Below are 22,182 nucleotides of genomic sequence, written 5' to 3'. Positions count from 1 at the left end.
AGAGATCCAGAACATGAACATAAACATAACATCTCTGCTCAAGCCAGCTGACAGATGAGTTTTTGATCATATCAGGAAATATTCCCTGGAGAAGAGTAAAAGGACACAGTTGCAGCCAGACTGGTCACAGGTGCACTTTACAGTGATTCTCTGTGGTCTGCGGGGTTCAAGCTCAACTTGGGGACACATGCAGGGGATCTGTCAGGAGGAACACTATCACAACAACTGTTGAAGGTGTGCAGCGTTGAAGCTTCTTCAACCTGCACCCTTCCTGCAGATGAGCTGGATCATTTGAAACATGAAACTTTTGTTGAACTATGACATAGTTCAACAAAACAGCAGCAGGATGTCACAGGGTCTATATTTGCAAGATGAGTAACTGGGGAGACGAGGAAGACATAAACCGGCGGAGAGGGGGGGGTCTACAGAGCAGGTTCGGGGGGGGGGTCCAGGGTCATCCACAGGAGCACCTTCAACCCCACATGATTCTTTCCTAAACACTATATATATAAAACTATACAAGTTGGGAAGTTGACACCCATCATAAAAAACAACAACCCAAATAAAACACATACTTGTAAAAAAAAAAAAGGCAAATGACATTAATGCCAGCCATAAGTCGTCCAGGCCCGGGAGACTGTTCTCCTCACTGAAGCTGGTACCATGCTAAACCATGCTAAACCAGGGGAGGACCATGAGGGAAGATAGATTGGAACAACCAAGGATGAAAGTTGAGGGTCCGATGCTCAAAGGAGAAAGTCCTCAGAGACGGGGCAAAAGAAAAGACGTGACAAAGTCTAATCTAATATATCAACTCACAGTAGAGGCCAGGAGGAATGACAAAACCCGACGGGTTCAAGGGGAACAAATCAATAACAATTTGATTCCCTAACCTCTGTGCAAGAAGAAAACCATACAGTAATTCAGAATACGGCAAATGCAAGCGCGCGCACACACAAGTTTCTGGTAAAGCTTCCTCACAAATACAATAGCAAGACTACAGTGAACTACAGCACCTTTCAAACTGAATATTAGCATGCAGAGATTTTTTCCTCCCACAGCCCAAAAACGTGTGTGTGTGTCCGTTTGTCTATATTGTCGTACTTGCAGTTCAGAATACGTACTCATCATGGCCGTCAGCCGTATCCTGCGTTCATTTGACGCGTCGCCAGGCACGTTCTCCAAAAGACACTGAACGCGTACGCGACCTGCAGTTCTGGCTCTGCCCGTGAGTGGCTCTGGTCCCGGTCTGAGTGGCTCTGGTCCCGGTCTGAGTAGCTCTGGTCCCGGTCTGAGTGGCTCTGGTCCCGGTCTGAGTGGCTCTGGTCCCGGTCTGAGTGGCTCTGGTCCCGGTCTGAGTGGCTCTGGTCCCGGTCTGAGTAGCTCTGGTCCCGGTCTGAGTGGCTCTGGTCCCGGTCTGAGTAGCTCTGGTCCCGGTCTGAGTGGCTCTGGTCCCGGTCTGAGTGGCTCTGGTCCCGGTCTGAGTAGCTCTGGTCCCGGTCTGAGTGGCTCTGGTCCCGGTCTGAGTAGCTCTGGTCCCGGTCTGAGTGGCTCTGGTCCTGGTCTGAGTGGCTCTGGTCCCGGTCTGAGTGGCTCTGGTCCCGGTCTGATACCAGCTGACCACAGGGACTTGACGCAGAGGTTTGAAACTAGCGGACTGTTTTGAAGAGAGGCTGAGCAGCTGTTACCCTCACATTTATGATGTGACATCACCGCTGCACAGAGACAAACATGCGGGTCAAAACAGCGATGGCAGATCAACACAGTCCTGGTGCAGATAGAGCTGTGCTCGTCGTGTCCGTGCCCGTCGTGTCCGTGCCCGTCGTGTCCGTGCCCGTCGTGTCCGTGCTCGTGGGAAGATGCAGCCGTGATGATGCTGGTGGGGGGTTTTGTCCACCGATCAATCGTCTGAGCTGGATACAGAGGTTCTTCAGTCATCGCTTCACCGACACCAACTTTGCTCCAGATATTTTGGTACATTCATCTCCTGGCAACATGCACGCTCCACCTGGCTGCTGCAGCTCAACAGCTCGACCCCGTCAGGTAGCGCAGGATGACGGCCAGCTCTCTGCTGCAGTTTTATCTGGTTTTGAGCTGAATCAGCGGGACAATCCCATGTAACAAGTCGTCAAACCAAACGGAGGAAATGCTCAAATATCTCAGCTGTTTCTCATCATCAGTTGCTGCATCGGCAGGACTAAGATCTCTCTCGTCTCCAAACCGCTCTGGTTGAACGACCCGACAAACCCTCTCCGATGGCGCCATTATCTTTACCGAGATCACAAGAAAAGCAGTGCAGATGTCTCCTCTTCATCACGTGTTGCTGTCTGGTTTATTTATCGTTATTCCACCAGCTGGTTTATTAAACTACTACCAAATATTTTATTACTTTTCTAACTCTGGCTCTGCATACTGCCCCCAATCGGTTACAGCGTTGCAGTTGGTTGTGAACGCGAACGAACGCAGGCTCAAACAGCAAGTATATCCGCCCCTTTAATGTAGATTCACACTGAAAGCGTCAAAAATCGCCTGTGGAGGCTCAGGACGCTGCATCACGCAGGAAACAAGTGCATATAGCCTATATATGTGGTGTGCACATCTTCGGTTTCCTCTTTCACCATGGATCACACTGTAGGAAGGCTTCTACCCCTCCCCTGCATGTGTGTGCTAAGTGTACTGCTGCCAACAAAGTAAGTTTCCCCACTGAGGGAGAAAATAAGGATTATCTTATCTTATCTTTATTTTCAGCAGTGCATTTGCTGAGTAAATGCAGGGCCCGGCGCCGTCGGCCCATCAGTGTCCATAAAGTGCTGCAAACCCGTCAACTCCACTGGGAATTTCATCGCCTGATAACGGAGCTACGTTGCGACGAAGCTTGGTTTCAGCGTTATTTCCGATTAGACAAGAGTGAGTTTGATGCTCTCGTTAACAAGGTTGGTCAGCGGATCAACCGGATGGACACCAGTTAAGGCTGATTTAAGGTTCCACGTTAAACCAACGCAGAGCCTACGCCATTGCTGTGACGCCGTCGTGAACCCTTCAGACTTCTCCGTCACTCCATTTCTCCGCGGTGCAGTACCCCCCCAGAGCACTAGTTGATACTTTGTTTAGCTTCCAGTTTTTCCGGTCACAGTGAATCAAAGAGATAAGGACAACTATTGTGCAAAAAACCAAAACAACCCAAAAAATAAATAAATAAATAAATAAATAAAAATCACACACACAAAGAAAAGAGCGCTGAAAGTTCACGACTGCTTCATCAACCAGAAACCGGAAATGCGTTGCTACTAGGGTTGCAAAATTCCGGGAATTTTCAAAGTTGGAAACTTTCCATGGGAATTAACGGGAATATATGGGAATTAACGGGAATAAATAAGAAATTTACAGAATTGAAGGTTGGCCCTTAACAGGGAACTTAAATATAGTTGGGGGAAATATATTGTAGCATAGTCTTGGCTAAAACAACCAGATTTAATGCAAGTACACTCCTCAATCACATGCACACAGCACATTGCTTACTGCAGGGCTATTGAGGCCACGCCCCCTACAGGCACTGTGCATTCCTCCATCACATGCACACAGCTTACTGCAAGGCTATTGAGGCCACACCCCCTACATGCACTGTGCATTCCTCCATCACATGCACAGGTGATTTCTTGAAGCCTGGAGGCCACACATTTGAGCTCAAAGCACAAGACTATTGAAGCCACACATTTGAGCCCACGGACTATATAAAGTCAAGTAAGTTTTGATTATATTATGGGGTAAACATATTTGATCTATAATGGTATTAATGTTTAACTTGCAAATATTAAATAAAAATGTATTAACACAGTAGCTAGCTAGCTGGTAAGTTAGGTGCTAATGTTTGGATATGATACAGTTTGTTTAAATTACCCCCAATTTCCAGTTAATTCCCAATAATTCCCATAATTCCCATGGAAATATTTCCAAAATTCCCCAGCTTAACTTCCCATGGAAAGTTTCCGGAAATTTACCGGAAATTTTCCACCCCTTTGCAACCCTAGTTGCTACCAAGCGAACCAATCACAACCCTCTCGGCCTGCGTTGGGTCTGCGTCGCCGCGACGTGTAGTTACAATTTTTGGGAGGTGACATCAGGCTATGGCATAGCCCTTGCCGTAGGGTGCGTGTCGCCGCGTGCAGGAGGTGCAGGAGGAGGGAGAAGGTCTCCTCATTTTCTACCTCTGGCTCTGTGACCTGGCTGGTGGAGGCAGCATTCCCTCCCTGACCACTTCTCTGGCTGGCCCTCATGTTGCTGTTGGTGACACTCTCCTCCAGGAAGGGGTTGAGGGAGTTCATTATTTGGCTGTATCGCCATGGCCGGTGGACTGAAGTCTCAGATCCGCTCCTACACCTCTCCTTTTCTTTCTTCCTCTCCCTTCTATATGTGTCCCTCAAGCTTTTCCATCTCTTCCTACAGTCATCAACTATACACAACACACAGAAAAATCAATACCTGTCCGTCAGCGTAAATATAAGATTGTGTGAAGCATAATTACATGGAGATTTATTTGATTTGTACATCGTTTAACTAGCTAAATTAAATGTACACTTATTTCTTTTTTTTTTACATCAGCCTGTTACATACCAGATATCCCAATCGTATCTGACACTTTTTTCCATGCCTTGTTTTTCTTTTTCATGTCTCTGTATATAAAAATAGAGACGTCGTACAATTCTGGGGAACCAGACACTGCTATAATAAGTTTCTCCTCCATTTTCCTTTGCACTTTTGTATTGTCTTTCTCCCGCTTTGGGCAAGGCTTCTTGCTTCAGGAATCCCGGTCTGTGATTGGAGGCTGCCTCGGCGTCGCCGCTGCTCATTTGCATAAAGTTGAGATTTTTCAACTTCAAATTGACGCTGTGAATGCCTCCATCGCGCTGCTCCCGACGCCTCCAACGTCTCCGTGGCCTCCAACGCCTCGCAGCGCGCTTTCATAGAAAATGAATGGCAGTCGGACGCCTATGACGCCTATGACGCCTATGACGCTTTCAGTGGGAATCCATGGTTAGCCAGGCTATGAGGTTTAGCAAAAACGATATGTGAAATGGAATATTCCACGTTTGCCAGCAGCTCCTCCATGGTGGATGGGCTGGTGGAGCTGGTGGCCACATCTGGGATTGGTTGACATTAGGTGGGCACGTGCCGTGTCCGACAGTTTTTAAGTCTATGTTCAGTAAAAGTTCCACGTTAGCATGTTTCTCATGCTACGCTTATATGCAGCGCTTTCATGTTTAATGTGGCAAAACGAACCAGAACGTAATCTGTAAGATTGTGATGGTGACCTACTGTTCACCGCTCAGGCCCGTCAAGCTGAAAATTGGCCAATTCCAGTCAATCGAGTGCACGGTGATTTGTTGTGTTTCTTTTACATAAATTAAGTGCATTGTGCCGTGGAAATGAGACAATGGGGCTCTCCCGAGAAAAGGATTTCCACCATGACACCAAATTGATGTGACAGAGCCGAGGCAGAGAGCAACTGCTGCTCAGGGTCCTGGTTAGGGGCTCGTTGGTGCTGCAGGCTCTCACCACAGCAGGAAGGTTTGTTTGGCATTCACGCACATCTTTCAACATCAGACGGACACTGATACAAGTGACGAAATGATGAAAAGTTCACACCTGATTGGACAGATGGATCCAGCTGGAAGCAAACCTAGAACCAACATTCCACAGGGTTTCATGTACCTGGGGTGACGTGAACTGCATCGATGGGGTAACTGCATCAGAGCTCACTTTGCTCGACCCAAACAAGAAAAATGTGAACGCACACTAAATCTTGGGGAGCCCTTTCTAGAAACCTTCTGATTTCCAGATCACCAACTCAAACGAAAAGGGTCTGGGCCACAATTAAATAGATTCAGTAATGCACTGCTCAGTCACAGGAACCTGCACCTGTGCTTTAATTGATTCATTCTCACAAAAACATGCCCCACAACACTGAAACAAACTAAATGTAAAGCAAATATAAAGGAGAGACAGCTGTAGAAGCACTTCCATGTTCATGTCAAGATGCCGCTCTGCCCCCACCCATTTCTCAGGTCATTCTGTATGTGTGAACGGCCCCTTTTTCGGCTCCCACAGTCATTTCCATAGGTCGTGGCCCAGCCCCCCCAGCCCCAGCCAGCTCCTTTATGACCAGCCTTTTGTCCATACCAGATGTGCTCTCCGTATGTGTGTTGGGAGAGGGGGCCCCCCCACTCAGACCACATAAACCCCCCCTCACAGGCTACTCACTTCTTTACCCTCAAAGGTCAGGGCTGGAGCCCAGGGCTCCAGGGGAAACCTAACGGTGCCTCACATGATTGGCTGCAGGCCACCTTCCTTAACACCCAACCTGGACAGCAACACCCCTGCTGCACGGAAACACTTCTCAAGAGTGCAGCAGTGGACTAAAGGCTCAGAGGGGGACGGAAAAGCCTGAGAGGATGGTAGCACAACAAGCAACTGCTCCAGGGTTTCAGAGGGACAAATGTGATTGGAATTCAAGTTTGTGAAATGATCACACACTCACTCACACCCAAATAGGCCATCAATGATAAGCAGTAGAAGCTGGCAGCTGGTGTATGGACAGAACTCTTTGCTGATAGCATCAGTTATTACAACATATCACTCTGAAAAGAGTTAAAACAATACGTATGGGGTGGATCCACACAAGACAGGGAGATGTGGACGGCTGAACAGACTAGGGGTGGGAGGACGAGGCAGGACATCCGTCTCGTCTCAATATGCAGAAGCTTGATATGAAAGGATGGTGTCAGGATCCAGACAGCTGCCTCACCGCAGACAATGCCCACACAATAGGATTTTTCTGATCACCGATCACAGCGTGAAATCCATAAATTAGTCAATATTGTTGTCTCATGTACACGACACTGACATTGTATTATTAGGTATAAATATTAGGAGATGAGAAAGTATCATTCATTGACTGTTTTATTTCATGCTGAGGCAATATTTCACCCTTTAGAGCAGGGGTATTCAACTAGATTCGGCCGGGGGCCACATCTGCAAAAGGACTGTATGGAGAGGGCCGCACAATTTGAAAATGTGGGGGTTTTCAAAATGTATTTTGCACTCAAAGATGAAGACTTATGTAAATATAATACATTTGTATTACACATTTGAATATATCTAGTTTACATATGAATTATGTATTAATTGTCTCCAGATTTAGTAATTGTGAATGTTAAATATAATATTCAGATAAATAAATATTATTTTGAATGCAAGTTCATTTTGAAACCATGCATTGTGCAAACTTAATGAAGTTGATATTGACTTACTTTTAATAAAACACGCCATAATGACAAAGCACCACTTTCCACCAAGATTTCCTTATTTGAATATTATTATATTAAGCATTGAGCACAAGCATTTTAGTCCATAGTAGGCAGTTTGATGTTATAAATAAGCAACCAAAATATTAACCATAAGCTCCTTTATTAATGACACATCTGTGCATTATATCAGCAAGACAAAACAATCACGAATTATAGGAGGCTTAGAAGTTCCATCTGAAATGCAAAGTCCTCACTTATTCAAATGAAAAAAATGCTGCATGCTGACAGGTTTGCTGCGTTTAACACTGCTCCCTCACTCCAGCTGTTATTAACTGTTCGTTTTTTTCCCCACTTATTCCACCGAACACCGAAAGTGTTTTTTTTTTGCTATTTTCGGCCGAACATTCGGTGCATCACTATTATAAAAAAAAATAAAAAATTTCAACAAACACCCCCTTTTTTGAAATATGACCAGTGGCCACATAAAAGCTCCTGCCGGGCCGCATGTGGCCCGCGAGCCGCCAATTGAATATCCCTGCTCTAGAGACTCTTAGAGACGACTAAGACTCAGCTTACAAAGAGTAAGTGTAGCTTAGTAGCTTCAGCTTTCCTGTGGTAATAATTATGTACATCATGTGACCAACACAGACAACAGCAGACATGTCACTCTCTAAAAGTTGATACAAGTTATAAACTATAAACCTTAGTTTTCCTGTGGAAAGAGGAATTAAATCTTAAAATAAAAATTAATAATTAATTATTAAGCTTTGTGAAAGCTTTAGCGGTAGCATCCGCCGCGTGTGAGGAAACTATTGTGAGTGAAGCAAAACTCTTCACACTAGAACAGCAAACGTCCCTCGTGAAGCGACTGACATGACTGTCATCCTGCATGAGGCTTTGGACTGTATATAGTTTGGTATAACTCCGACAGGATTTCATCAGTGAAATATTAACGACACGGCAGCGCACACCGCAGATCCAAGCTGCTAACGGCACGTTTGAACCCGATGTCTTCTACAACAGAAAGCGGCTGATGAGCAAAGCATATGAATTCATGAACTTTCAATGTAGTTCTTTATTTTTCTTGCTGTCGTTTATAAGTCTCTGTTACAGCTGAGTTAGTGCCGTTGCTGCAACTCCTTTTCCTTCTCTGCTTTAGCTGCAGCCAACTTTGAACACTCAATAAACTCCTTCGTGTGAAAACCTTTCAAATGTTTTATCAGCTTCGTTGTGTTGAAATTCTTTTGTAACATTTCTCCTTGTGGTATCTCCTTTGGACACACTTTGCAAACTGCAAATTTGTTGTCCTTTTCAGACATTGTAAAACTCCCATACCGGCGAGGCCATTCTCAGTGTTGATGTTTTGTAGAGACTGCCACGCCTCCTCAGGACAGCTGGGTCTGAGATGCGGGAACGCCCGCGCGGGCGGGGGTTTCTTGTTGTAAACGTCATCAGATCGACCCGCTCTGAACTATTATTTTCCGATCTCTCCGATCAAAACCGATAGGGCCATAATTGGCCCGATACCGATCAGTGGCCGATCAATCGGTGCATCTCTATTATTAAATGGCTCTTATTTAGCTCTAAGATTTTCAGTTATGCATTAGGTTGTTTAAATGATGTGCTAATTACAAATAAAAGACAACAAAGATGGCCAAGATGGTTGCATGGGCCGCAGCTTGACTGTGTCCCCACTGCTGTACTCTCTCATGCATGTCTCTCAGCAGAGATAGGAAGGGTGGACGATGTCTTACTCTGCTGAAAAACACGTGTGGCAACAATAGCCACTGAACGCTATGGTGCACATGCTTTTCTCAGAGATGGGAAAGAAAGTGATGCCTCACTTCATTTTTTTTTTTTTGCAGACAAATTCACTGGCATATACAGGACTGTCTCAGAAAATTAGAATATTGTGATAAAGTTCTTTATTTTCTGTAATGCAATTAAAAATAAAGTCATACATTCTGGATTCATTACAAATCAACTGAAATATTGCAAGCCTTTTATTATTTTAATATTGCTGATTATGGTTTACAGTTTAAGATTAAGATTCCCAGAATATTCAAATTTTTTGAGATAGGATATTTGAGTTTTCTTAAGCTGTAAGCCATGATCAGCAATATTAAAATAATAAAAGGCTTGCAATATTTCAGTTCATTTGTAATGAATCCAGAATGTATGACATTTTTGTTTTTGTAATTGCATTACAGAAAATCACAATATTCTAATTTTCTGAGACAGTCCTGTATTTTCATTATCAGTTGAAGTCTACCACATCAACTAATCGCTGCAACCCTATTCAACGTAACTTTCTCTGGATGAAATGTATGGAAATTCATGGACATGGAACACGGAAAGGCAAGTTTCTAGTTTGGCCAGTAAAAAATGTGTTTGGCCGGTGAAATTGCTCTTTTTGTTTGAAACCTACCTGTCCAGTGGGCTAGTGGGTCAGGACAGTAATTTGGAAGCCTGCACATACCCAGAGTGAACTGTGGCTGATGCACTTCCAGCACTGGGTTCAGGGATCCTCCACTCTCGTGGGAATAAAGCTGCTGAGTGTTCTGAGACGTATAGTATTACAACACAGTCACAGTGGTGCAGTTCCAGTTTCTCTGATGTTGGAGGCCTTTTCAGTGCGAGAACACAATCACAAACAGCAATCTGTTCCACCTGTGAACGGAATCAGTGTAGAGCCTCAACGGCCAGGTGAATGTGGGCTGCAGTCCATTCAGCAGCATCCAAGATAGGCCGGGGCAACAAATCAACTTCTATCACTTTGATTTGATAGTTTATGGCTTTATTGGAAAAGCTGAAAATCAATTTTCACTTAAACCTGCATATTGATAATATGGCACTGTGGCACACAGCGTGATGACAGCCCTGTCCTTACATTTAAATGTAGTCCGTGACAGCTAAAGATTATTTATTTTAACACCTTATCAAAACAGAATCAAGCAGCTGAGCGGAAAGACTGAGTGTCATGACAACTGCAGTCCACTTTAAGTTGGTTAGGTGACAAGCAAAGGTAACATCACAACTAGGGCTGGGCGATATGGCAAAAAAAGTGATCACGATTTTTTTTCCCATATTGAACGATCTCGATTTTTAATCACGATTTTTTAAATCAGAAGATCCCCCCCTCCCTTCTGGAATAAAATAGAAAGAAACCAGAGATTAGTTTTTTTTTTATTAACAAATAAAGCAAATAGCATGTTTTAACAAGAATCCAGAATGCTACCAGTGGTACCCACCGAAAAAACTAGGGATGCACCAAAATTAAAATTTGAGGCCGAAACTGAAGCGGAATAAAATTTAAAGACTTGGCTGAATACTGAGTACCGAATAGCCTACGGAATGCGGTTGTTCACAGTTTTTCATTTATTTTGCCATTTTTTTCACAATTGCATAGATAAAATTGCAATGACATTATTAAAAACAAAACCAGTAAACTAATATGATTTGAGCCACTGTCAAGCAGCTGGCGATGCTGTTGCTTAAATTGACCAACAGGTGGCTCTCTAACATCACAGATTGTTTACTGTGCGTGACTCTGACGCTGGTTGGTAATTAAGGAGTTAAAACTCACTCGCCACTTACAGGACTCAGTAGTCAGCAGAAACGGCAGTTTTATTACATTTATTAACTGTAGTACCGCTATTATGAGAGGTTATTTCTCACAGTATTAGCCTAAAGGGACTTAAGGCTGATTTATGGTCCCGCGTTACACCAATGCAGAGTCTACGGCGTCATCTGGTGAGCTCTGCTTGTTGCCTCCGCGCTCCGACACATTCACTCCGCTGAGCGCGCACACACACACGCACACACGCACGCACGCACGCACGCACACACACACCCATGTCGGGGCCGCGGAGTTTCTGAAGTCGGCGGTGATGAGTAATTTGTGGTACAAGCAGAGCGAATGAGTGCAGTTCGAATACACAATACATCCATCACGAAGGGCATTTTGTGAATCCATCACACCCTCCTCCTGTACGCTCGGAAGAAGTTGTCCGGCGAAATAAATAAATAAATAACCGCTAACCGTGAGTCCCGGTCGGCTCGAAGCTAAGCTAACGCTAGCCTGCGGTTGTCTTGTAGTTTTATTCTCTCTGGTCACGCTTGCTCCCACCGGTGCAGGGGAGGCAGATGTGACTACTTTACTGCCTATGGTCATGCAACTTGCCGTGGCATGTCATGCGCATGATCAATTAATGCAGACAGCGCGGTGCCAGGAAAGCGGGTTGTGATTGGTTGTCGTGCACTTTGCTGCAGCATGTTTTGCACGTGATCGAGAAAGTAGACCCACAGCTGATCACCGTGATCGAACTTAATTTGATCGCGATCACAAATCGAGATCGTATAATCGCCCAGCCCTAATCACAACTAGTTTATTCCAGCATCTTAAAAGGAGAAGTGAATCATTCTCAATACGAGGTGCACAAACAGCAGGACCATGAAAAGGGCCGTCCGACACGAGAGAGACGGCGTTGTCTCTCATCACCATGACTACAGTGTTCATTTACAGTTGAAAAGCCTGGTTTCATTCACATGCTGAATGTAGTGGAACCAAGGCCCAGTGCTGATTATGGTGCCTCCATACTTAATTACATCTGCCCATTCAGAACTAATATTTATCATGAGGGTCCCCGTTATGATCCCGGTCCTGGTCCAGGTTTCTACCCCCTTATGATCCAGGTCCTGGTCCAGGTTTCTACCCCCTTATGGTCCAGGTCCTGGTCCAGGTTTCTACCCCCTTATGATCCAGGTCCTGGTCCAGGTTTCTACCCCACTTATGATCCAGGTCCTGGTCCAGGTTTCTACCCCCTTATGATCCAGGTCCTGGTCCAGGTTTCTACCCCCTTATGGTCCAGGTCCTGGTCCAGGTTTCTCCTTATGGTCCAGGTCCTGGTCCAGGTTTATACCCCCTTATGGTCCAGGTCCTGGTCCAGGTTTCTACCCCCTTATGGTCCAGGTCCTGGTCCAGGTTTCTATCCCCTTATGGTCCAGGTCCTGGTCCAGGTTTCTACCCACTTATGATCCAGGTCCTGGTCCAGGTTTCTCCATATGATCCAGGTCCTGGTCCAGGTTTCTACCCCCTTATGGTCCAGGTCCTGGTCCAGGTTTCTACCCCTTATGATCCAGGTCCTGGTCCAGGTTTCTACCTCCCTATGATCCAGGTCCTGGTCCAGGTTTCTACCTCCTTATGATCCAGGTCCTGGTCCAGGTTTCTACCTCCTTATGATCCAGGTCCTGGTCCAGGTGTCTACCCCCTTATGATCCAGGTCCTGGTCCAGGTTTCTACCCCCTTATGGTCCAGGTCCTGGTCCAGGTTTCTCCTTATGGTCCAGGTCCTGGTCCAGGTTTCTACCCCCTTATGGTCCAGGTCCTGGTCCAGGTTTCTACCCCCTTATGATCCAGGTCCTGGTCCAGGTTTCTCCTTATGATCCAGGTCCTGCTCAAGGTTTCTTCCCTCCTAAAGGGGACTTTTTCTTGCCACTGTTTGGTTTAAGGTTTTTCTCCCACTATGGGAGTTTTTACCTGCCATTGTTTATGTAATAATTGCTCGGGGGTTTATGTTCTGGTCTCTGGAAAGATCCTAGAGACAACTTCTGTTGTATTAGAAGCTATATAAATAAAACAAATTGAAATTAATATGGAGCGTATACTCAGTCTTGAGAGTTAAGTTTGTACTTTATTTATTCCAATATTTAAATTAATCTTTGATTGATCATTTTAGTCCGTTTTTTTTCTTCAAGAGAACATAAATGTATTGAAGTCATATCAGGTTTGGCGTGTGATTCTGTGGGGAACTAAGGAAAGCTAGTGAAAGTTCAAGTGCAGACTGGCACTGATGAAGAGAGAAGCCTGTCTTTAGAGGTCTTTAGGCATCTTCAAAAACAAAAACAAAAGAAGTGCCTGTGTGGTTTCACTTTCAATCACTGCAACCACGCGTTTTACAGAGAATTGAGAAATTTTTATCTTGTGCAATATGAAGAGGCAGGTTTCACTTGGCTTTTGTAGAACCACGATCCGTCCTAAGTCATGTGATCACGTGGTGTGAAAGCTATAATGTTAATTATAATATAGCTCAATGTTCATTGCAGTTACTTTATAGGGAGTTCAGATGTATTCAAGCAAAGAAAGCAGCAGTGTCAGCGGTAAACATGGTCCAACAACTGGTTAATGCAACTACCTACAGTTGTACTGTTTTCTTTAATAACATATCATAGAAGACACAGGAAACAGGGGAGTAAAGATCTGTTCACCCAGTCCTGATAGCTCATCGTCCCTTCTTCAAAAACAGAGAATCAGCAGCAGAGTTATGGCGCTTTTCCACTAGTACCTACTCAGCCCGACTCGACTCTCCTCCACTCGGTTTTGCGTTTTCCCACTAGGGGTCTAACGTGCTGAGTAAATACTTTTCTGTAACTATTCTGCCGAGGTTCTAAGCTGCTGAGTCGGCTGTATCCGACATCATCACACTACAGGCCACTGATTGGTCGGGGGGTTGGAGTCAAACGTCTGAGTCAGGATGTGACATCAGTGAAAGAGCAACTCTGACGGATTCTTGTTCATTTTATTCCACCAGCAAAAGTCTGTTTCATGATCCAACTCTGAGGGTCAGATGTTCATAAACCTGGTGCTGAGGAGAGAATTAAAAAGGGATCTAGACGGAGATAAGGAACGACCAGATCTACCAGGAGTTCTGTCTCTTCATAGCTGCTCACGGCTCCAGCTGACCTTTCAGCAGCGCCGAGACAAACTAAAAGAAATTAAAAAGCGTTGCCGCTTGAAGTTTCTCTCACACTCATTGTTTAACTCAATATCAAACACAAGCCACAGACCCAGCAGCACATCTATCATCTCCTCCAGGTTCTACATCTTTAGTGTTGTTGTCTTCTTCCTTTAGATCACACAATCAAATATGTCACAGCAGCTTCGCTCCAACCCTAGTTGCTCACGTTGGGACAACAGACGTCCAGGGCCCCCCACATGCCTGCCATTCCTCCAGGACCAGTACCAGCAGCATCCGGAAAACACCGCTGCACAAGCATTGTGGGGAAACACAACAGATGCTGGCAGTGGGGGTGGGGGGGGGCGTAAAAGAGCAAAACACTGACTACAAGCCCCGTCTGAGGATGTGGACTGTATCTGGGGAAGAGCAGAGCTTCCACCATGTCTCCATGAACAATCCCATGACCACTGCATTCACATACAGGAGTGTCTCAGAAAATTTGAATATTGTGATAAAGTTCTTTATTTTCTGTAATGCAATTAAAAAAACAAAAATGTCATACATTCTGGATTCATTACAAATAAACTGAAATATTGTAAGCCTTTTATTATTTTAATATTGCTGATTATGGCTTACAGTTTAAGATTAAGATTCCCAGAATATTCTAATTTTTTGAGATAGGATATTTGAGTTTTCTTAAGCTGTAAGCCATGATCAGCAATATTAAAATAATAAAAGGCTTGCAATATTTCAGTTGATTTGTAATGAATCCAGAATGTATGACATTTTTGCATTACAGAAAATAAAGGACATTATCACAATATTCTAATTTTCTGAGACAGTCCTGTATTTCTCTGCTGTTGTCGCTCCGAGAGAATCCAGACTATTACACACGGCTCTCCAACGCTTCAAAACAACAAAACCCATATATATTGTTATAGTTACAAGCATTGGCACATATTTTAAAACAGTCAACTATTTGTGTGTTGGTTTTATGTATTCAGCAGAAACACTGAACAGCAAAATGTAGCAACTTAAATATTTATTGTCTCCAATGTGGTGGCATTAACTGACAATGATGAATGCCTTAATGCCCCCTAAGCTCCCCTCCCAAAGGGCAGAGGCCACTGCTACGGCCCTGGTGAAGCAGCTGCTCTAGGGGAGGCGGTCCACTGTCGGAACGCAGTGATGCAACATTGCAGATGGGGAGAAACACACCATCACAACCAGAACTTGGAGACTGCTGAACAGAGGAGGTGCTGAAAAAAGCACACTTTCTTAAGGCCATGCCTGGTTTCTGCACGACTCCAGCAAACTTGTCGCTGAAAGTGGAAAAACTCTAATCCAGTCTGTAAACATTGTGCTAGAGGTCCAACAGGGTGAAAAAAAACAATTTGGGAACTATGCGGTATTCCAGATTTGCTCATCTGGGTCACGGCATATTCTACCCCAACTCATCAAGCCTCTATCTTGTGACCATCACCAGAAAATAATACACAACTGCACAACCGGGAACTAGGAGGGGGAGGTCTTTCCTACAGGGCTGAGCTTCCTGTTTACTTCCAGTATGTAGCTCAGACTAAATAATGGATGTGTAAGCATGTCTTATTGGAGCTGATTGTAATTTCGTAATGTATTTATTTATTTCAAAACAGGGACAATGCACTGCATTGTGCCAGGTTGTAGCAGCTTGCTATTTTCCACCTGTAGTCCCTGGGCAGGTTGATGGAATAGTACATAAAAATTAGTATAGAAAAAGAAAAAATAAGTAAAAGAGCAGAACAAAGCAAAGAGACAATAGATGCAATAGAAACATGGAAGCTGATTCAACAGAGCATGGGATTTTTTAGTGCGTCCGAAACATTAGAACGTACTCAATAGTATGTACTATCTAGGGCTGCACGATTAATCGTTAAAAAATCGCGATCTCGATTCATGCTTGAACGCGATCTCATTTCCAAATGACAACGATTTAAAAAAAAAAAAAAAAAAAAAAAAAAAAAATTTATTTATTTTTTTTTAAAGATGGCTGCATAAAAAAAGGACTAGGCCTATGTTCTAGGTTGTTGTAGTCCTGTCATGGTCAACTATCATGTTGTCATGTTTGTTATATTTTGTTAATGATTGTGGATTACATTTGGAGAAACATCTACCTTTCTCATCACCTGACACATATTGCACATAAATATTGTTAAAATTGTTATTGTTAAAATTATTTAAAGACAAGAGAGATGTTTATTGTTTTTAAGTTCAATGTCAGCTATTACAGCAAAAAGCAGCCAGAGGAATAATTTGTTGCCTCAGAACTACAGGATCTGTTACAAGTCCCCTTTCTGAAAGGGTGTTCAACTCAGGGAGGAACAAATATTGTTAAATTGTTATTATTGTTTAAATTATTCAAAGGTTTGTGTAAAGAAGACAAGAGATGTTTATTGTTATTATATTTTTGTTCAGCTGTTGCAAAGTTAAAGTAATAAGTGCAATAAATTTTATATTGGAAAAAAATCGTGAGAGAATCGTGATCTCAATTCTAAGCAAAGAAATCGTGATTCTCATTTTGTCCAGAATCGTGCAGCCCTAGTACTATCCATACTCATTCTGGAGAAATGTATTAGTGTGGATTGATGGACCCTAGCCGAGCAGAAACTTCCCACAATGCAATGCAGCTGCGTTTGGTTGCTAAGTGATACGTATATGTCATAAGTATAATATTAAGTATAATAATATTATTATATAATATTAATATTATAATATTCATATTTAATAATATTATATAATGTCATCTTGTTTGGGACAGAACAAACGGGAAAGAGCGGAGCGGTGCTGCTACCGCTGCTGTGACAGGTTACCATGGTAACAACCCCCCCCCTCCCTACGGCAGGAAGTGACATGTGCGCTCTTAATAGTACGTCCAAATTAATGCACACTACTGATATTTACTCAAAAGTGTGCCGAATTTAAGTATACTTTTTAGCATGGCATTTCGGACGCACCGAATGTCTGTTGGCAGAGTATTCCATTGAGTCATTGCAACACAGGATAATGATGACTTCCCAAATGTAGTTTTGCGTTGGGGTACACTACACTTTTTTAGGTTTTAGAACAGTTTTATTTGACTGAGACCAGCTTGTAATACAATATAAAAAAATGCAGTATAATCAATGCATTCAGATACATACTCGAGGCCTATGGAGGATAATGACGAGCTTTAATCTTCACGGGCACCGCCGGAATCTATCTTACCACCTGCCTCAGAAAATGATGAAATAATACTAGAAGAAGTCATAGTAGGAAATTCATAGATAGAAAAACAAAGCTACCAGGTGAAGTCCTAACATGTGCTGCGGTCGGTGTGAACCCCGGGCTCAGCAGCATTTCTGGGCCGGTGTACGTCGGCCGTAGGGTTCAGAGGAACGCTGGACATTTTTCATCAGTCCGAAGTAGAACCACAAATCACCTATTATATCAGCCGTCATCCAGCCAGGCTGCCGTTACTAATAATACACCTGCCAGGATGCATCAGAGGACATCTATTCTAAGACGAGTCAGCAACGAGACCTTTTTCAGTCTGTTTTTACTGGTGAACACGTGCACAGGCAGCATGGCTGGCAGTGTGATATGCAGTGTATTATGGTGTCAACGATCTTTCCTGACACTGGGTTAAACTGCTGACACAAACAGATCAATGTTGTTGTCACAACTAAGCAGGACTAATGTGGGCGTAGCCCGTCAAACGAGGCAACGCAGGCCCAACATCTGGCAAAAGACTCCAGAAACAGCTGGACTGAACAGTTTCGCTGGAAAGGAGAACATGTGAACAAGTGTCTAATCTTCTGGCAGGGATCGGCCCGACACATCTGTCGCTAACTCTTTAGTTTCATTTCCTGTCAATTTGATATTTTCTGGAATTTTGACTAATTTACATGTAGGCCCCAATCGGGGGGTGGGGTGCACGCAGCACATTGCCTCTCAGGGGCGAGTGCCCTGACAGCTGACTTGACACAAATATCAGCCAAGCCTGACCATTTACTGCAAGCTCTAGCAGCAGGAGCAAAAGCACGGGGGCAAACACTGCACTTCCTGTTCAAACAAAGTTCTTGTCAAAAAAATGGCAGGTCAGTTTCAAAAATAACTGCCCTCCAATACTGCCCGTGTGACTATTCACAGCTGCAGCCAGGATGGGTTGCATGGAGCAGGTTTGCTTTTCTGCACGTGCAGGTAGCAGGATGCTTACATTCAGATATTACAAACGAATGCTAATAGTTTCTTTAGGGTTCTGCATCAACACTTCAAAAGGTGTCTCTCTGTCCGGACTTCAAGTTTTCAAACTAGAAGTGAATCTGCAGTATTCTGGCCGCTCCTAAACCACTGTCACACCATTACTGGAGCCACACCTCGCGGAGGCTCGTGATGTTTTGGTCTGGGTGTACAAAGGAACAGACCAGAAAACAGAAAATGCAAGTCTCGGCATCCGCATGGTGACAGAAGGGTGCCGCCGAGGTGAGGCGCGAGCTGCAGGGGGGTGGTGCTGAGACGTGACGGTGCTTTCTGGTCCAATCGCATCCGTCCCTTTGTGGAGGTGTAAAATCTAATCCACTAACCACACGTTTATTTATGAATTTGACATCACAGCTGGGATGGGTGCGGATGCAGCGATTTTCTCTTCTGCTCGTCTTTGGGGGAGATTATCTGTATTGAGAATATCGGCTCCTTTCAGATGGAAATGGGCCGGCACTGAGCGCAGACCCCCACCATGACAATCCCATCGCTGGACAAAGACGGTGGGATTCCCTCCCTTCCTGTGTGTTCACCACCAAACATGTTCATTTAGCATCCAGGCTGCATCAGAGGGAGTGCTGGGGTATGTGAGGACAAGCATGCTTCTGGGATGGGGGTGGCATCCACATGCAGCCATTCAAAATGATGCTGGCTCTCTCTCTCTCCAAACACAAAGGAATGACACACAAAGAAAACGCGTGAGTCTGCGAAACGGTGAAAAAGAAAACACACTTTCGGCGGTTTGCTAGCGTGAGACACGCCTCCTCCACGTGCCGCGTTGGGGATTTAAAACAATGCACCAATTCTGCTGGAAAATGAAAACAGAGAACCGGCCTGGAGACGGCAAACATGCACAACCCATGAAGGAAGGCTCGGTTCTGCAGTTACCCCACTCATCACCACGGACTCGCAATGACTGCAAAGCTCTCTGCAAGTCCTGGTTCGTTTGTGTCTAGTAACCGTGGGACATGTGACCCTCCTCCTTCAGATACTGTCATTTTAGTTGTGTGAACCGGTACCCCCACCCCCCCTGAACCGGACCCCCAACCGCCCCTGAACCGGTCCCCTTTGGCCCCCCAACCACCCCTGAACCGGTCCCCTTTGGCCCCCCAACCACCCCTGAACCGGTCCCCTTTGGCCCCCCAACCGCCTCTGAACCGGTCCACCATGGTCCCCCAACCACCCCTGGACCGGTCCACCATGGTCCCCCAACAGCCCCTGAACCGGTCCACTTTGGTCCCCCAACCGCCCCTGAATCGGTCCACTTTGGTCCCCCAACCACCCCTGGACCGGTCCACCATGGTCCCCCAACCACCCCTGAACCGGTCCACCATGGTCCCCCAACCACCCCTGAATCGGTCCCCCAACCACCCCTGGACCGGCCAATTTCTACTCCCTGCCGGGATATGCTACTTTGTGGTTCTGCGCATGCGCACAGTCGATTTTCAAAGTTTGATTGCCACGCTAAATTGATAATATGGGATGTTGAGTATTTGATCTTTCAAAATACACGACCCATGACATGAATTGCATTACACTTTGTGAAAATTATATGATAAAGAGAAAAAAAAACAATTCTATGGCTTTATTTGATATTCAATCAGTCATTGGACTTTATTTAACCAGGCAGGTCATTAATAACACATTCTTATTTACAATGACGGCCTGGCAAGAGACAAGGACCACTTGGGGGAAAGGAAGTGGTTTAGGGAGTAAAACACAGTAAAAATGTAGCTCTACAAAGGTAGAAAACCATTGGGTAGAATTTTTTGGCAAAGCAGCAGAAATTGGCAGAACACCGGTCCACCATGGTCCACCAACCAGCCCTGAACAGCTAGAAAACCCAAAAAATAACTATTAAGTTTGAGCTCAACTAAAACTAAAACCAGCCAAAACCCAAGGGGCCGAATTGAACCCGGACATTTGCAATCGCAGCCAGTTGAACTCCTCGGCAGAAGTAAATGTTGGTTTTGTAAATAAAGAGCCAGCTGGGACCGGTCCTGGTCCTGGTCCAGCCTCGCTGGTAGAACCGTTACCAACCACCTCCAGCAGGAAACACGGCTCCTTCTCCGGGTAACGGGGCGCAAACCGAGCCCAAATCAACAAGCCTTTTCCGTGCAAAGTGACCTAAATCTCGCCGCTTTTCTTTTCTTTTCTTTTCTTTCCTTTCCCCCTCACACAATAAAAACAACAACAACCAGGACAATCCCCCTCCCGGCAGCGCTGGCCGCTCCGCGGACCCCGCGCCATCTTAGTTCCAACTCTCTTTCTGGGGCTCCTGGAACAAAGACCAGACTAGAGCAGAACCACCCCGGAACAGAGAGCACAACTTCCGAGAAACCAGCACCAAGTGTGACCCGACCCCGCTCCCGCAGGTTTGTGAGCGCCGCTCTTACCGGTGTTGGGGTGCAGGCTCGCCCCGAACACCAGGACCAGCAGGAGGCTCGGCAGCGCGTCCATCGTGGCCGCGGACCAGACTGGCACCAGCAGAGCGAGCTCCGCTGGGCTCCGACCATGCCGGCCGCTGATTGGCTGGCGGCTCCGACCATGCCGGCCGCTGATTGACTGGCGGCGGCGAGGCCGTCCCTGTATCCGCCCCATGGAGCTGCTGCGATACGTCAACGTCGCCGCCACATTGGATGAGTCAAGACTGCGCTGTAAACTAATACAAGTAAATTGATTTATTTTCATAAAGCGTCTTTCTACAAAGAAATTTACGTTTTACGTCTCATTTATTCATTCACACACGCACTAATATACTTGGGAAACATTTAGGCACCAAATATAATATATTTAATTTTCTCAGATGGCAAAAATAAGAACTTTATTGATCCCACATAGGAGTAATTCATGTTATATCAGCTCACAAAAAATAAAGAAAAATCACAAAAATAAGAAAAATAGAGAAACATATTTTATCATCAACAAAGCATATTTTACATAAACATTTTTTTAAAATTTCAAGTAACAAAATAACATATTTGAACCATTTTTCAGATTTTTTCAGTTATTTTATTGTCTGAAAAATGGTTCAGATGTTATTTTATTGTCTGAAAAATGGTTCAAATATGTTATTTTGTTATTTGAAAAATTTAAAAATGGTTTTGTGGATGAGAAAATATGTTTCTCTATTTTTCTTATTTTTGTGAGGGGGGATATATATTGTTTTTCGGCACTACCTTGTTCTCTATAGCTGATATAACATGAATTACTCCCAGAATTAAATATATTATATTTGGTGCCTAACTGTTTCCCAAGTAGATTAGTGCGTGTGTGAATGAATAAATGAGACGTAAAACCAAGTCCATTAACTTGTATTAGTTTACGGCGCAGTCTTGAACATCCAATATGGCGGAGACGTTGACGTATCGCAGCAGCTCCATGGGGCTGATAGGTCTATGCTTGTACATGCTCATGCAAGAACGCAGCTGATTGGCGCGCTGGCCCGGGCAGGCCCCGCCCCTCTAGAGTGACGCCACCGCCCCTGTAAACAAACACTGCGCGGTGCGTACATAATTAGGGGGGAAATTACAAAATATTGGAATTTTGGCAAGAACTTGAGAGCTACTATGTAAAACAACACATAAAATCAACATTGAAGGGAAGAACATTATTACTTATTTTGATTTCAAAGAAAAGAAGTTATGCACTATTGTCAATCTTTATATTTTATTAGGAAAATTTCACATCCATAAATGTAAATTCCAAAACTCTTCTCCATTATTTAAATGAAATAATGGAGAAATCCTGGTTCACTCCTTTATCACCTCTCGCATCGACTACTGCATTGCCCTCCTCACCGGACTCCCCACCAAACTCATTAACAGTCTGCAAATCATTCAGAATTCGGCCGCCCGGATTATC

General features: G+C 44.6%; 1 protein-coding gene across 1 annotated transcript in view; it reads right to left on the bottom strand.

Annotated features, from left to right (window-relative positions):
• Nucleotides 1–20,814, bottom strand: part of tgfbr1b (transforming growth factor, beta receptor 1 b) — a 56,419-nt gene extending 35,605 nt beyond the window's left edge. The window contains exon 1 of the mRNA XM_061713602.1: nt 20,715–20,814. Coding sequence (XP_061569586.1) covers nt 20,715–20,778 — 64 coding nt within the window. The 5' untranslated portion in view covers nt 20,779–20,814. The remainder of the gene's footprint in view (nt 1–20,714) is intronic.
• Nucleotides 20,815–22,182: the final 1,368 nt, after the last annotated feature.

Source organism: Cololabis saira, chromosome 22, assembly GCF_033807715.1.
Source record: "Cololabis saira isolate AMF1-May2022 chromosome 22, fColSai1.1, whole genome shotgun sequence".
Classification (NCBI taxonomy): domain Eukaryota; kingdom Metazoa; phylum Chordata; class Actinopteri; order Beloniformes; family Belonidae; genus Cololabis; species Cololabis saira.
Note: the sequence above shows the minus strand (reverse complement) of the source record. Positions and strands in the feature narration are given on the sequence as shown.